This window comes from Cyprinodon tularosa, unplaced genomic scaffold (assembly GCF_016077235.1).
Source record: "Cyprinodon tularosa strain WSP-4 unplaced genomic scaffold, ASM1607723v1 ctg703, whole genome shotgun sequence".
Taxonomy (NCBI): domain Eukaryota; kingdom Metazoa; phylum Chordata; class Actinopteri; order Cyprinodontiformes; family Cyprinodontidae; genus Cyprinodon; species Cyprinodon tularosa.
In genome coordinates, this window is record NW_024039456.1 from 124,910 (window position 1) to 142,500 (window position 17,591).

The 17,591-nt window shown below is 38.8% G+C and overlaps 1 protein-coding gene across 17 annotated transcripts in view; it reads right to left on the reverse strand.

Moving 5' to 3' along the window:
• Window positions 1-224: 224 nt before the first annotated feature.
• ppfibp2b (PPFIA binding protein 2b) overlaps window positions 225-17,591 on the reverse strand; it is a 156,930-nt gene continuing 139,563 nt past the window's right edge. For 5 of the 17 annotated variants that reach the window (XM_038268576.1, XM_038268574.1, XM_038268583.1 and 2 more), the window contains 11 exons: window positions 16,817-16,849; window positions 13,847-13,982; window positions 13,638-13,757; window positions 11,843-11,993; window positions 11,366-11,477; window positions 11,195-11,283; window positions 10,991-11,113; window positions 9,845-9,970; window positions 9,579-9,767; window positions 7,072-7,266; window positions 3,942-4,632 (listed from right to left, as the gene is read on the reverse strand). In XM_038268576.1, the coding sequence (XP_038124504.1) occupies window positions 4,462-4,632; window positions 7,072-7,266; window positions 9,579-9,767; window positions 9,845-9,970; window positions 10,991-11,113; window positions 11,195-11,283; window positions 11,366-11,477; window positions 11,843-11,993; window positions 13,638-13,757; window positions 13,847-13,982; window positions 16,817-16,849 (1,445 nt within the window). In that variant the 3' untranslated portion in view covers window positions 3,942-4,461. Of the gene's footprint in view, window positions 1,056-3,938; window positions 4,633-7,071; window positions 7,267-9,578; window positions 9,768-9,844; window positions 9,971-10,990; window positions 11,114-11,194; window positions 11,284-11,365; window positions 11,478-11,842; window positions 11,994-13,637; window positions 13,758-13,846; window positions 13,983-16,816; window positions 16,850-17,591 lie in introns of those variants that run through there. The other 12 variants (XM_038268579.1, XM_038268570.1, XM_038268567.1 and 9 more) reach the window with 8 other exon arrangements.

A 17,591-nucleotide genomic window follows, 5' to 3' on the forward strand; every position in this document is an offset into this window, starting at 1 on the left:
AAGTAGTGCCTCCGTTGACTGAGATAAAGTTTTGGGTTTTCTACCCACCTGTTAAAATTGTCCTGGATATCCTGGGAAATGACAAAAACTATAGATGAAGGGTTCAAGACCTGAGTTTTCATAGATCTGATTCATTATATCTTGTATAAATTTTCTGAAGCTTAATAGAAAACCAACATCCCAGTTAGTAAAAAAAAAAAAGAAAACCTCCAAAGTCTCAAAGGTGAAGCTGGAATGTACTGAAAGTTTATTAGACAAGAATAGCAGTCTATTGCATTTGATCATCCAGACATGGAAAAGTTCACCTGCTGAAACTTAAACGGAATCAGAATAGAAAAAGGAAACTGAAATGACCCTGAATGTGGCTTGGTTGGCAGGACAAGATGGTCGTAATGTTTCACAAACTGCTGATCTAGGATTCTACCACACAGCCAATTCAGAGAAAGGAAAATACCCAGGAAGACCAAAACGCCTCAGAGCAGAATAATTAGACGGAGGGACATCTTTGAACCCGCGACATGAACTGACAGTGACCTTTGAATATGGAGCAAAGAGCAGGTGGGGTTTGGATTGTGGGTGTTAAACAAAACTGTTATATTAGAACATATTTATGTTTATTTTAAATACTTTAGAGTGTTTCCATCTGCTTTTGGTCTTCAACATCTGTTTGCATGTTATCAGACTAGTCTACACCCGTTTACCCTCTGATGACACAACAGTCACAGATCACAGTGGTCAGTATTATTCATAAAGGCTGCATTAAACAGCTAGAATTAAAAAGGAGCAAAAAGTCTTTAAATGTAAGAAACTTTGACTCTTCACTGAGATCCAAGAAGTGCTTCTCAGTGTTTCAGTCCATTTCTGTGGGTGTTACATGAGGAAGCAGCAGTTATGATTGGAAGCGGCTCCGCAGGGCAGAGTTACGGCTGAGGGGCCGCACTGGCAGCAGGTCTCTGATGCTCTGCAGCATTAGCAAACCGACGACCCATCCTTCAAACCAGCGCCGTCTGTGACCGCCTCAGCTCCTTCTGCAGCTCCTCCTGGCTCAGCAGGTACTGGAGGCAAAGCATCATGGGAGTGGGGGAGTGTCAGAGAGGTTGGGCACTGGTGTTTGCAACTGAGCTGGGATCAGTTTATGCTTTCAGTACAGTTAAAACCATACTGATCAAATCAGAAGCGTTTTCTGGGAATGAGAGTTTTACTTTTTATATGATCAATTATTGATAGAACACTAAGAAGAAAAAACTTTTTGACGGAGGTGAGAAAATGCACTTGTAATTTTAAATATGAATGCCAAGTGCTATGCAACAGTTTGAAATGATTTCTTCCTGCTTTGTCTTTCCAAAAAAAAAAAAAAGTTCAATAGTTCTCAGGGAATTTCTCAGCTCTTTCAAAGTTTTCCTTTGGATTTCATCTGATTTCTCACTCATTTTCATTCGACCATTTTAGAGCAATATTTTTCTTTTTGATAAACCACTCAGTGTATCAACCACCGTTGACCTTCACACACAACAAACTACTTAGTTTTATTCATATACTGATAACAAAAATAAAAACTCTACATTAAACTATAGTGATAAAAGCCTGTCTGAAGAAAATAGGTCTTATGCTTGAATTTGAAAATGCCCTGTAGTTTATAGTAGGATAATTCTAAATAAATAGTTTGCTTTTTGTTACAAACTGACTTTTAGAGAATCACCACAGAGTTTACTGAAAAAAAGGGAATAAATTGAGATTCTGTGAGAGTCTGTTAGTGAAAAGAAACCAAACCGCTCCTCCATTATTAGCCTGCTATAAAAATGTTCCCTCTGAAGATGAAAATTATCATTTGGTTTCTAAGTTAAAGAGAATTATCAGATATTTTTATTGGGTCTGCATCTGGCATTCATTTTTTTATTTATTTATTGTTTGTCACTTAAGCTTCTATTTTAAATGTGCAGAATTTTCTTTCAATTTGTTTCCATTTTGAGTCAAAGACCCCTCAGAAAGGAGTTTCCCTGCCATCAGAGCCACTTCAAGCATTCAGCATGCTGAGGAGAGTGTACCTTCATCAGTATTTGCCCCTTTCCCACTTGTACCAACTTACAAGTGAGAAAGGCGCTCAGTTCACCTTTTCAATGTTTCCATTAGTCGCTATCTGGATCTATTACTATGTTTAGAGCTTGCTCATTGTGATTCCAAGTCACATCATTATTTGAGAACTATAATGTCAAAACCTTTTGATGTCGGGCTTCCTGTGTATATAAACACCTTTATAGCAACCAATAGGTAGTTTTAGCTATAGGTAGCGTTAGCTTAGCTTTACATGCGCATTAGATTTAGCCTTTTACAGTTGATTTTTCTATCTCTGCTTCTGTCTCCTTGAACCCCAGTGGGCCTCAGCAGATGGCCGCTCACACTGAGCCTGGTTCTGCTGGAGGTTTCTACCTGTTAAAAGGGAGTTTTTCTTCTCCACTGTCGCTACAAGCATGCTTAGTGTGAGGGATTGCTGAAGAGTCAATGAGTCAATCCAATTAACTGGTTTTCCTTAGAAAACCTTCAATCAGTTTGACTGGATGATCTGGTTGAACTGTAAAGTGCCTTGAGATGACGTGTTGTGAATTGGTGCTATAGAAATAAACTGAATTTAATTAATATCCTTCCATTTAATACCGCTTCTCTCTCTCTCCATATCCTGTCTATAACCAGGTTGCTTCTTCTAGCTGCCCACAGCCTTCCTTGGTTCTCCTAATTTACATTTAAGTCTGACAAGAGCCATAATGAACTAATCTGATCATAGCTGACCCAACTGGAATAGATAATCTGCCAATAAAGAAAGACGTAATAGGGTACCACCAGATTATGTACCGTTATAGGGCTCAATGATAGTTTTTTTTAAACCAATCTAACTGTATTATCTAACTGAATTGTTTCTCTAAGGTGACTTGAGATGACATGTTTTGAAATGCCACTATTTAAATAAACTGGATTAAACTAAAACATGTTAACTCTACATGCATGCAACCCTCATGAATCATGGAAGTCCTGAATTAGTCTGTGGCAGCCTTCGTCCACTGGAGATCACATTATAAATGCTTCAGCATCATTAAACGACAAAGCAGACATGCAGTAGTGTGATGGGGTATAAAAAATTTGATTTGATAGTATTTGTTTGAAGTGCTTTTTATTATTGCCAATTCATAGGCACAAGTGAATTGTATATTCACAGTGAGGTAGCTCCAAAGTTGCAGGTCAGGAATTCAACTTAGAGCTTTTGATCATAAATTAAACTTGATAAGCTTTGAGATTCGGAAATGGCAGATTTAAAAAATCATGTATCACTACAATAACAAGGGACACAACAGTAGAGCAAGTGCTTCAATGTGAGGAACATTCATTAGAAAGATCAACTCTTGATACTTTAGGTTTTGTTGCATTTTTTTCCACTTATGCTTAAAATTTGTGTTTTTTTAATCTATCACACAATGCGTTACCATTGTCAGGGTCAAAGGATGAATAGAAAATGAGTAATTTACAGTAATTTGACAAAATCCAAAGAAAAACTTGTGAATTTTCAATTAATATAATGTAATAATAGAAGTCTAACAGATTCAAACTGATCCCAAGTCAGCCACTGAATATTATTTTAGCAACAACAAAATACTTCATTTAAAATTGAAATTAGCCTTTTAATATTATTAAAACAGCTATAGCTTAGATATAGCTTTGTGATTACGGCTCAAATATGGAGTCAATTTTGTTCCATAATTTCTGTAAGAAAAGAAAACTTTTTTTAAACTTACAAAAATGTTTTAATTAATAAAAGATCTTAAGACAAACTTTCCACATTTCCTTAGATTGCAATATATTTTTTTAAATATTTTTTCCACATTTAATTTTTTTCCCAATTTTTTTTTCGGATTTAGCTTTTACAAATTGCATTCTTTTCAAATTGCATTTCACAGATGACATTCTCTTCACTTTAAGACCAATGCAAACATTCTCTCTTCTGCAGACCAATAGAAATCCATCTTTGCTCCTGACACCAGAGGAAGGCCCGCCCCCAGAACTAAAGAGAATGTGAACAAATACAAATTGTAAAAAAATAAAAAAAAGAAAACGGCAAAGTTTCTCTCAAAGTCTTATTTTTCATGTTTTTCAAAATGTCCTTTCTGGATTGCATTTTTTTTTTATTTCAATTTACAAAACATGTTATTTGATTGTAACAATAATAGAACAAAATTCACTCCATACTCAAATTTTCCAAGATGGTAAAACTTCTTTGTCGCTACAGACTGAGACCGTTTTCATGATAAAAACTACATGATGACCTGAAAAGAACCGAGCAAAAAGAAACACAGCTGAGAGCGTGAGAAGAAAAACACCACAATGTGTTTCTCACTTGTAAAAAAAAATAGTGCTATTGCCTTATTTTCACACAGTTGTGCAGCATTACATTGATTAGCTGTTTTTCTCAAATATTCAACTGAAGTTTCCATCTGAAAGATTTGAGCTTCTGTTGCTACAGACAACAGGAAGCAAGCTGCAGGAGCCATTAAGCAGCAGCTCGTGTGTGTTGGTGCTTACTGTGAGGTTGTTGATGCTTTCAGACAAAGCTTCTATTTCTAAAATGGTGCTCTCTGCGTTCACCATCTGCAACACACACACACATCCGTCACTGATGTAGACGGAAACATTTTCTGCATTTTAAAAGACTGGAATGCATTCAACAGTTCCCATCAGAAGTCTACATTCGGTCATCATTGGCACGAATCTCATCTATTTGGAGTTTTTAAAGATTCAATTAAACTCTTTTATTTACAGTTTGTTTTGTTCTCTTAAAATTAAATAATTTAAGCATGATAGAAAAATTGTCTAATATGCAAATCTATATTTGGATCGAGTATCTCAGTCATTTTGGTAGCCAAATTCTGCCTGGATACTTGAGCTTTTTTTTATAACCATAGGTTATACTTTTGTACAAAATCACAGACTTGATCGTTCCTTTATTGCTCCAGAGTAGCAGAAGCAACTGCCTTTTTGTTTTTTTCTAGGGATATTTAGAACTGCATTTGACCGTTAAAGTCAAACTGTTAACTGAGGCATCATTAGGTTTTTGGACCAACTGTTTCATTTACTTTGCTACATGCTCTTATAATTTTTTTTATTTTTATCTTTACTGCTTTCATTTTCCTTTGCACTTTGTATTGTCTTTGTAGTAAACTGTGCTTTACAAATATATTTGCCGTAGGGGAAGATTGTTGGAACTTTGAGTTGAGGATCTTAAAATAAGTTCTGCTTAAAGACAGATGGATGCCTGGATAGCATCCAGTTTCAATAACCTTAACTGTTTCTAAGAGACAAAGTAGTCAAATACTTTCCAGTCAGGATTAGGCCAGGAGTTCAGTGATGAATGCAGTGTAAATAAATAAATATGGCAGCATTTTGCACCATATTTATTTTGCGATGCACTAAACCTTTCCATATCAATGCCTTGTGCACCGTGACTTTAAATTGGTTTCCTTTTCTCCTGCACTGTTTACATTCTGATCACTGCTGCACTTTATAAATAGTAATCCTCATTCACTGTTGAAAAGTTGTATGCGTCGAAATCGACAAAGTTTGTCTAAGTCTGAGTGATGCTGGAAGAAAACAGAATAATGATGTAAAATTATTTTTCCTCTCCACTGTCGCTACAAGCATGCTCAATGTGAGGGATTGCATCCGAGTCAATGAGTCGATGCAATCAACTGGTTTTCCTTAGATAGAAAACTTTGAATCAATCTGACTGGATGATCTGGTGAACTGGAAAGTGCCTTGAGATGACGTGTTGTGAATTGGCGCTATAGAAATAAACTGAATTGAATTAATGCATTTAAGCCTGGATGTGTGATTTTGAAAATAGTTAAATGAGATTTCTAATCTGTGCACCCACTTCCATAAAAAAAAAAAAAAGATTCAAAGCTGTATAATTGTAAACACAAGTCAGCCATGAAAAAATGGTATTCATACCAGTGATGAGTGTAAACTGTTGGCTGACTAGTTTTTTTTTTTCTTGTCCCTGCAGTTATTCTGAGCCATGCTCATGCACCTCCATGTTACCTGTAATGGGGATGTTATGGTGTTCTGATTGGTTAGTGGTTGCTGAAGCTGCAAGGGCCACGGTGGTGATGAGGATGGTAAGGATGAAGGCAGGTTAGTGCTTGATGCAGTTTACTGAAGCGAGCTGCAACAGTGAATTCATTAGATTTCTGTTTCCTTTTTCATTTGATGGTAGAAGCATATAACAACATGTTTAATCTATAAAGAAACTTTTCCATAAAACAGACTCCTGAGTTTAGAATGAAACAAACTTTACACACAAGATTTATTTTCTTAAAGTATTTTTATAAATCTTGACATTTACAATTTTATCTTAGTTTAGCAAATCTTCTTTGCTATAAAAATATCATTACAATGATTAAGAAAATAATGGTATAAAAATCAACACCTTAGGTATCAAACAAAATACGTTGTAGTATCATTAGTTCTGTAGTGACATAAATATTAAATAAAATCCCTCCATATATTTCATTATAATATTGCACAGGTTGCTCTTAGCCTGATCAGAAAATAAAAGGTAAAATCCATGCAGAGGTTAACTGCGATTAAAAAAATATCTACAGGAGGTGTGAGATGCATTAAAGGTTGCTCGTTTATGCTGCATGACTTTTAGGAGCTGATGCAACAGGAATCAAGAGGAAGGCTTTGTTCTAGTATGATGGGATGGTTGGGTTGTTAGGCACAAGTCTAAGGTCTGAGGTGGAGGTTGGGTTAGTGAGGCATCTGGCTGCAAGTCGAGAACAAAATAGCACCCTGCAGGATGACTGTAGGTTGGTTGGGTTTATCAGGGTAGGTCCAAGTCTCTGCTAGAGTAAGGCACGGGGTTGGAAATGGAGTCGAAGCGAGCAGGAAGGGGTCAGGCTGCGAGCAAAGTAGGCAAAGCAGCAGTAGGGGATATCTGATTGGCTGATGGGAAACTTCGGAGTGTCCATAGAGTTATCTCTGGGGTTGTCATGGAGATGCGTCAGTTTTTCTCTCCTCATGCCCCACCTGGTCCCGGGGGAGCTCTCGGTCCAGGATGGGACTCAGACCCCTGAAGCCGGTGTACGGGCGCATCTGCACCCCGTTGGCTACAGACTGTCCCGACTCAGGCGAGGAAGACTCTACGGGACAGATGTAGTCTGTGGACTCGTCCGTCCGTCTCCTCCTGAGGCCCGTCAAGTTAGAGAAGCCCAACTTCTTTGGCTGCAGCAAAGACAGAAAAACAGTTTTACTCTTCCAAACTGTAGGTGATAGGAGAACATGTGCTAATTAAATTAAATTTCTTTATACAATACAACTTTCTGACATTTTTTCAAATTCTTTAAAAGGTTTTATTTAAAGGTATAGTGGAGGGTATTTTATTTCTGGGTGGATCAGCAAAATAAATGGTCCTCCTAATTTTCAATCATTCTGGTGATGTGTTACATAAGGCCGTCCTACATGCTCATCCCCATTTTCACAGTTTGTCAGTTAAAAATCACTATTAAGGTAAAAACAAGTGTTAGCTAAAAATCGTTAAATGTGGAGCTTGTTAAAATGTAGTTAATCATCTGACACGTCACATAAAATGTTATTAAAACCCCACAACTGAATAAAATCCGCCATGTTCTGTGTGGCTCTGTGGAAGTGAAACTCCAGCTTTATTCTGGCTTTAACGTTGCACTTCCACAGAGCCACGGCATCAAGGTGACCTCCCTCCTGCAGTCTGTTTCTACGGCACAGGTAAACGGCCATCTTTGCTTATAAAATTTTAATTTGGCTTATTCCTTTTTTTTAGGCAAACTCCTCCTATAAAAAGAGTGTTTGTTCCAAAAAGACTAAAAACACTAATTAAAAGGCTAAGAATTGTCTTTAGTCTTGTGCATTCCATAAAAAACGTGGAACATGTTTTCAGACAGACCGCAGAATGGACACTCGTTTAAAACACCCCGATTAATAACGGATAAAAACGAGTTTGTGGCGATGGCACCGTGTAAAATCGTGCCAGTTGGTTTTTTGATCGGAGGCTTGTGTAAAGTCCTCCACTAAGGTGCTTTTTCATGAAGTTTTTCAGTCCAGATGCAGAATGGCCAGTTCTGAAGGTCTCTTTGATTAATGACTTTTGTGCAGCTGTGGTAAAAGGCTTTCTGCTCCATATTTGATAAAACCATTCTCTGTGGGTCCAGGCTGGGTAGCAGAGGTCTGTTATGCTCAGGGAAAAATTGCAAATCTGCTTTTGGAAAGTAAGCTTGTACGAGTGATGCAAAGGGCAACTTTTAAACAGAGTTTGCACAATGAGAAATGGGCTTCTGGGCAGCTACAGGGATGTTAAAATCCTCCACTATACCTTTAAGATTTAAACACTAGTAACTATGCTTTAAACAAAGAACTGATGCTACAATTACAGACCAGCCTGTTTTGGTAGAAATGTTGTCCAGAAGCTACTGCAAGAGTAACTATAAAATATTAGATTGTTGGAGATGGATGTTTAACTGTTTCTCTTTAAAAGTCTGTTTTGATCATCAAGAGTCTTTAAAGTCAAAAGTAAGCCATGCACTTAAACAAGTATTCAGAAAAGAAACAGTCCCACAGCATCACAGATCCTCAGATTATTGGTAGGCATGAGGTGCTTTTCATCATTTTCATACTTTGCAACTGATCCAACTGAAGTATTTGTTGTCGACAAACCTTGACCGAAGTTTCATGGTTCCAGTCTCTGTATAGTTAGATTTTTTTTTTTCTATGAGTTTTTACGGCACTAGTGGCTCGTTTTTTCGACAGTAGGCTGACAGGAGAGAGGTTTTGAGAGAGGGGGAGGGACATAGGAAAGGATTCGAACCCTGCGTTAACGACCATTTTTTTCCGAATTTACATGAATCAATAATAAAAATGTCTGATCTCAGGATAGTTAAATTGACAAAGTAATTACGTTGAATATATTTTATAAGCTTCTATTTATGTTCAAATGAATAAGATTTGTTTGGAACTGAAGATTTAATTAAATTTTATGTCCAACCTGTAACCAATCGCTATTGTGTGGTTGTTTGAAATATTTTCAGAAATCTACCATTATTTCTGCTATTTGCTAATTTTCCGAAATACATTACTTTCAAATTTAAATAAATAAATAAAAAAACTTTTAGTAATTTCTTTAACTGATGACAGTTCAAATCTGTCTCATAAATCTGTTTCTGAGGGATTTAAACTCTCTTATGTCAACATGGAGCTTTAAAAACATCAAAGGTTTTGCACCATAAATGTTTCCATTTCAAGTTTTCTGGTGGATTATTCTTGCATGTTTCATTGAAGAACAGAGCGACTCAAAGCTGAGATTTCAGCGTCTTAAAAAGGAGAGGAAAAAGCTGGGGAGTCCAGGATTCAGTTTGCAGCATTAAACTAAGAAGGGCTCATAGATTAAACTGAGCTGACATGCAGAGGTCTCTGCACAGATCAAGGTGTTTTTCTTCACACATTAAAAAGGAAATCGGTGAACTGGGTGTGTTTTAGAACAGATCTATCATTCCATGCTTTCTTACCTTGACTTTAGCGGTGATGCTGAGTGGGGAATATCCTGCTGCTTCGGTGTACTCCTTCTTCTCCTGCTGCGCCTGAACCCCCACTAGGTTATTGAAGTTGGTGTTCAGGTGGCGCCTCAGCAGGGTTTTTTGAGGAGAGATGTTCAGCAGCATGGCCATTGTGTCGGAGTTAAACCGAGGCTCCAACATCTATCAGGAAAAGCAAAGTGAGCGGAGTGTGATTTGGATTCATGATTGTCTTTAATCGTTTGAATAAAGATGCTCACTATTAGCCCTCCATGAACACCACTGCCCCTCAGATTGGGAGCATACTCCGCCAAGTCCACCGATCTCAGCCACTCCATGACTCGGTGGTTGGACCATTGGACCACTTCGCTGGGACTGAACTCACACTGAGGTACAAGGAGACATGAGAACATAATCAACCTTAATACTAGTCCTCTTATAATACATTTAAACAAAGTAGCATAAACTAACAGGATGCACACCACCACTGGGTGAATTGCACATTGGCTCAGATTTGCCGAGTCAGCAAATTGCCATGCCTGGAAAACTGAGCATTTAATGCTAATTTTGGACTTTAAGACTTTAACTATTATGCAACACATTCTTCAACACAGCCTCATCTGACAATCACTTCACATTTTCATATAGAGCTGAAAGAGTTGTTTGGAGTAATCCATTATTGAAATATTCTTCAACTAATTTAGTAATCAATTCATCGTTAACTGGAGTATAGAGACTGTAAACATGTCTTTAGCTGACAGAGAAACCCACTTAGAGCAGTAATTATACCAAAACTATAAAAATATATATAAATATTTTGAATTTAAGATAAAAAAAAAAAATGTTTCTTCTGTCAGTATGCTCTATCCAGAACTCCACAAGTGGAAAAGTTTTAATTTCACCTGTTGTAATGTAGGAAAAAGTTTTCTTAAGGAAACTTTGTTAATCAGGTTATTAATCGATTAATTAATTAATCAATTGACTAAATTTTTGTTAGTTGCGGCCCTATATTCATGTAGATATTGTTGGCTATGAATATTGATAGGTAGAAACATTATCTGTATGAATAGAAACTTTTTAGTACGGTTTTGAATCATTGAAGAAATTTTGCGGTCCTTTTGTGGTCTGGAAAGAACCTTATAAGGTTATTGAATTCTATGTTAACCAAAGTGTTTGGACCTTGTAAACTATTTAGAGTTTAGAAGCCACTTGTTTAAATCTATACTGTTCTTTTATGAGATTTGTCGTAAAAGAAAAGTGTGAGTTGAACTTTAGGGATTTACATTTTTTACGGCATAAAGCAAATTTAAACACGAATATGAAATCCTCCTTTAAATTCACAGATTTAAATAAAAACCAGAAGGTTTAAATTAAGGATTTATATTTCGCACAGATGAATCATGTACCTCATTTCCAGGTCTGCGTTTGAGGCAGTTGGGGTTGAATTTGTTGACGTGAAGCACATGAATGGCACATTTAAGGCTGAGATGGTGCAGCTGGCTGGTCACTTTGAGGAACAGAAGGTCATTCTAAGAAGGCAAAGAGCAAAATAAGAGCAGGAAGAACGAACGCAAAGAGACGCCATCCAGCTTTATCTCAGTGAAACTCACCACGGTGAGGTACTGCAGCATCTGTCCGTCCACTCTCCCATCGTTAAACTGGTCTTTGTACTGGGGGAGGCCAATGTCATCGAGCCAACCTGGAAAAAAAAACGCACAGAGAGGATTTAATGAGGAAAGTCCTCAGAAAAACCTCAATACGACAGAGTAGAGATCACGTACGAGTGACCCAGATGTAATCGAGCTCTGCTGATTTTTCCTGCTGTTTGCTGGAGACGTTCTTTAAGGACAGCTGGAGCTTCTTCCTGTGGAGGGGATTTTTCATTGACAGCTCCTGAAGACAGACAGAAAAACCCACACAAACAGATTATCTGAGAACCAAAGCACAGTCAGATTGATTTGACTAATTATTATGATGCTTATAAAAGAGACAGAAATGTCATTATTAGTTGTAAAATTCCCATTGATGGGGGCGCAACTAAAGAGCCGTCTGAAAAGCAGAGACAGGCGTAGTTAAATATCAGACTGACAGAGAAGCAATAAGCTGAAAACGGATACACCTGCAGACATCTTAGATTGCCCTAGATATGAAATGAAAAAAGCTGAGGAGAAGCTGCACACAGACAAGTAAACATGCAGTTGACATAAATGGCTTTGGAAAAGCAGAAAATCTAAAAGGAATACTTGTGTGTGCCGTACCTTCTCTAGGTCGTGAGGAGCAGCCGCGAGCAGAGTCTGACCGCTGCTGACCCACTGCTGAGCGAGGAGGGCATATTGACCGAGTCCGATGTCCTCAAGCCAGTCGCAAACCTGCTCGGTGTTCCACTTAGAAAATGGCAGCTTCAGATCTCTGATCATATGGAAGGGAAGAGAAGCCAAAGTTAAAACCAGAATAAAATAGAAAGTTTAATCTATCACCCAGTGGCGGCTGGTCAATAGAGGGCGCTAGGGTGCCGCCCCACCCACCCAATGACCCTGATTAAGACATAAAAAAATATATATATTTTTTCTAATTTAATTCTAAATTAAAATGTTAAATATTTTGAAATATTTTCATATATATTTTTTAGATGTTCAAGATAAATAATCTTTAATGAGGAGTAAAGCGTCACATAATTTTTCATCAGATTGATGACACATTTCCGTCCTAGGGCGCAAAAATCTTTGCCCATTGACTCCCGTGAAAAGTTTTACACGCGCAGTAGCTGCTCTGCAATACAAAGGTATAGGAGAGCTCGGGGTGATGGAGATCTGCACCCTGGGGTGACAGGAAATGAATTTGCTCACCACCTCCCGCCTCAGTGGAGACGTTTTGCAGATGATTGACATGTCAAGTTGCAGAAACTGGAGACGCATTGGAGAGAGAGAGAGAGACATGGCGGAAGAAACATCCTTTTCCAGGACCTGGTTTAGCTACAAGGCTTGGCTAACTGCATGCAGCGAGGCTAATGCTTTATTCTGCCTGCATTCTTTTTCAAACATCAGGATCTGACCCAGCATGGATAAAGACAACTAGGACTGATTTAAAATGAATAAAAATGCAACAGATTGGTGATCCTCTAAAATTCTCATGATTACCTCTCTATATTTATTTCTCTCTCTGTATGTGAAAAATGTTCTTTAAGTTTAGATCTCAATTGTCTTGTTCCATTTGCAAAATGTCTCTTTTATGTCAAAAATTCTAGAACAAATGCACTTATTTAAAAAAAAAAATTACTATCTAGATTTCCATTTCTTCCAGTGCAATGATTGTAAAATCCATCTAGTGACCCCCTGCTGGGTGTCTCGTGACATCCGTGGGTTCCCGGCCCTATTTAGGGGACCCCTGGGTTCCCTAAATGTATGCATGGGTGTGATACACCAGAACCAGGATGAATCCAAACCTCTGGGTTGAAACATCGAATCTATACCAGTTATAAATTTTAGGAATGAGATTATGTCGTCTCCATGCAACACTTTAAAGGAATAGTACACCCAAAACATGATTAGCCTTCATTTTCTACTCACCCCCATGCTGAACAACACTCTGGAGTACTTTTTTGATATCTCAAATGCATCTGGAGATCTGGGAGGCTTCTTGCTGTCTGCTGACATTCAAATAATGGAGGTCTATGGCGCCCGAGGCAGAAAGGTCCATAAAAGTCCACAAAAAACGTGTCAATATTCCTCCATACTGCTCGTCCAATGTATTCCAAGTGTCCTGAGAGGGTAGCGTCCATAATTTACTCGAAACGAAGTCATCTAGAATGTTTTTAGAGCATAAACAGTAGTGTATAGGATTTCCTAAAAGCGCGTTCACGAGTCTACGGAAACCGCGGCAGACCAAACCAGATGAAAGTGCGCATTGTTCAGCATGGGGGTGAGTAGAAAATGAAGGCTAATCATGTTTTGGGTGTACTATTCCTTTAACTTGTTTTCCCTTCAGTCTTTTAAGAGTCGTCATTATAAATGAAACATGGACCCGATAAGAAAGTTGATAAGCGTGTTGTTGTACCGTGTTTTCCCTGGACGGGCCAGCCTCGGCCCAGCTGTCGCTCTGAAGCCTCCTCTCTTGAAGTCTCCCAGCTCCGGATCATGAAGCTGAACTGGGCTGCCCGACTGACTGCGGCGAATCCTCCACACAGCAGAGACACTTCATTTCTATTTGTCCATTTTCTACGTCCAGGTTTACTTTGAGAGAATAATCAGAGGTTGGATTCTTACCGTCCCCAGAGTTTTTTAATGCCTCTGTGGTTCTTCCTTTTCTCAGGAGAGACAGGCGACTGTTGTCCTGAGTCCAGTCCAGAGGATAGCGGGGACTGATCAGATAGCATGCGCTCCTCAAGCTCCGCCGGATGGTCTGACAGAAATAAAGAAAAGAAGAATTCAATCCATTTTCGTTTCAGTTGATTATTTTTACTTGGACTGAACAAAAAAGAACATCTCATGCTCTGAAGAGGAGACAAGAGATTGAAGACAATAACCTGCAACAAAATTCAAGGGCTGTCCATCGTCTACTTTTTCTAAGTAACACATTTAAACACATTAATTCTGTAAACAAACTTCAGATCGATGCTGAAAGTGAAAATGAACTGAAAACAAGGGGAAAAAAAGATCAGGATGAGATGCAATGTGACCATGCTAACAGAAACCAGCAACAAACAGAAAAACACGATAGAAAAAATGATGCCTAATAAGCTAAATCCTCAAAGTAACAGAATTGCACTTCAAATATGCAAACAAACAACAGCAAAGATGTGCAAAGCATTCAAACAGACTCAAATTAACAAATTAAATAAAACCACAGCCTCCATTTAGGGGGTCATGCATGTAGAAAGCATGCTAAATATAAGGTAAAATCGAAGGCTTCAGTGTGCAAACATTTAGACACAGTTTTACCACCAGCATGAACAGGATCTGAAGGGGAATGTCAAGAAGCCAGATGTTTTGCAACTTTTCCCATTGGTGATCTTTTTCCTTTAACTCAGTTTTTAACAGCCGGTTTTTAAAAACTGGTTCGACTCCATCAACTTAAACACAACACCCCCTCACTCCAAGCAGATTTCCTCAGCTACTTTTGGTTTACAGACTCTTTGTTGGGTTGAAATGCTGTACCCACCAACATTATAGAGGTCATGTTTCCCCGGAGATCCTGAGACCGTGGCGATAAGCGCAGCGAGGAGAGAGCAGAGGCCAGCGTTAATCACGTACTTCATCTTTAAAACAAATGCTGTGCAAATGCTGCTTTTTTCACAATTATGACAAGCACATCTATAAGCCTCTGATTGGTACAAGCAGCTCGTTTTCTCACAGTTTTAGAACAGAGTTTAAGCTGCAACCACTAGTGTTGAAGTCTAAGGGAAGCAGCTGTTTCAATCGTTGCATTTCCGAATTCTCCCGAGTGGTGCCCGACTTTACACGACTGAATATAGTGAATGTGATTGATGAAAGGTTCACAAGCAAGTTTGGTTGTGGTCGGTTTGTAGGAAGCATCTTGCTAACCAGTTAGCAACTTAGTGCTAGTAGGTTCCCAATGGGAAATTCCATTGGGACCAAGTAGCACTAAATTGGTGACTTAGAAACGACGCTGTCAAGGAACGCTATGGACAGCGGAAACATGCAAGAGGAGGAGAGTTTAGTGTCGGAGGTCGTGGATGAGTCTCCTCCTGTGCAAGCTCATTGGTAGAATTCCCTTATGACAGAAAAAAGGACACTTGAACGCGATTCATATCATTTTATCCACCGGAGGGGGGAAATATTTATTTTAATTCCGAATTCCTACTGCTGTTTTCAACACTTCATAAATTCAGCGCTACATCGTCAGACATCTCAGTTTTCTCCCCAACTTTCATTTCATCTCAGGCTGTTTTAGAGTCACAATATCGCATTACGTAGATGCACATGCACAACCAAATATTGTTGAACTTTTACTGGAATTCATGTGTGCTGGTCGAAACCAGAGTTTGCTCTGACACTGGAAAGAATGTTTATACTGACGTTCTCTGTTTATGCCAAAAACCTCTTAATATATCATCTTATTGCGTACGAATCAGCCATTAGGGATCTGATCATTGCTAAGACTCATACTTCAGCATGTACTGCTAGGATTATAAGGCCACGAATAAGGATATATAAGGCAGTATAGCTGCTTCCATATTTGGCGAGCCAGCCAGAATATTCTACACTCAATCATACAATTGTTTTATTTAGAGGAGGAAAGCGGGGACGAAGATGTTGTGGAAGAGGACGCCAGGGCGGCAGAAGCTTGGTTTGGTGTAGAAGGCTTCCAGCCGTCCATGTTTGAGCCCTTGCCTCGCAACGCTGCCAGTTCTGTTAGCTCTACGCCTGCCGAAGACACAGACGTCCATCCCCGTGAACACTGGGACGCAACTCAATGGGAAAGGAAAGGATTCTGGTTTCAACCGTTGCGTATATTAGCTGCGACTTAAGACATATACATAAGTTGATATATGATTGGCCGAATTTAGGTGTACGAGCCGACGTATAACTAACTAGCCTGCATAAAATAACGATTTTAAGACAGGGTTTTAATTCAAATAGAAATTTTCTAACTTTTGGGACAATATGGTCTGATAAAACTACATTTATACACATGTTTAAGCCAGAATGATTTAAAATTTAAATATTCAGTTTTACTTCTGTTTATTTCTGGACTTTCTTTAAACTGGCCGACAGAGCAGACTGCATGAGGACAGGAAACAGAGAATTAAGTTCATGTAACATTTGTTTATGTTGGTTCCCTATACAAGCACTTTCTATTAGTGTGTACTCCTCATCCTCTCATGCATCCCCTTTGATTCCCCTCCTACTTTAAGCTCTGGTTTCATAAGGATGGAAACAGTGTGCTGGCTATGAGCTTATAGCTTCAACTAAAAAGTTTTAGCAAATGCTGATGTCAGAGAAAGAGCCAGGGTTTATCTTAAAGAGCCCTCTTGAGTCATGAGGGAGTCCTACTAATCCTGGCTTAATCCTCAGTGATCCTCGGGGAAAACGTTCACCCAACCTGACTCTGCTCTCTTTGGAGGCTTTACCCTGACATGGAAAATCCTGTTTCCTTCAGCAGCTAATGCTGTTTTTGTTTCCCTGACTTCAGCACAGGAGCGTCAGTGTTTTGGATCAATTCTTCTGGATGAATAATGTTGACCTTTGAGTCTCTGTGAGGACATACAGTACCTAAAGCTGGAGCGCTGGCACTCCTGCACCGAACTGTTGTCAGAACACGAAAAAGAACAATCCGTGAGCAAAGATGACAGAGGAAAGAAACAAAGAGCAAAAACATGAAGCAAGTGAGGCACAGTAGGTTAAAAAGACATATTCAGAACTTAAAATGAGCCTTCATGTTAAACTCTTTGCAAACATTTGTTATGGAGGCCATATTGGCTTTACTCAGGTTAGTTGGGTACTGACTTGGCCTGAGCTTACCAATGGACTTCCAACAATAGAACACCCCCTCTGTTTTTCTAAATACACCTCGAAATGGTAAAGTTAAAGGGGTCAGATATTCATTTTAAGATAATCTGGTTAAATTCAAAGACAACGACTCACATGAGTCCCACTTTGCACTGAGTTGCTGGCATCAGACCTTAATAAGTCATTACAATCCCATTTGGGGGCCTTTATCGGCTCTAGCCTGGCCAGTCAGACTGACTTACACCATGTTCACCACATATCAGGATGGAAAGAAGCAGGTAGAGCCTAATTTCAAATGATTTGGCACAAAAACATCTTTAGAAAAGAAAAGCGCTTACAGCAGCCAGTTAAATTAAAAGATATATATATATATATATATAAACCTCGCTCTGTTGCAGCTGCAAACTTGACTGTTGCAGTTACAGAAAAGCCCTGTTGCATAATGGGCTCACTTGCCATGCTGTGATTGGTCCAGTCAGTTTTAGACCACACAGTGTTTTGCTGTACCAGACTGACTTATGCTTCGCAGTCAGTTTGT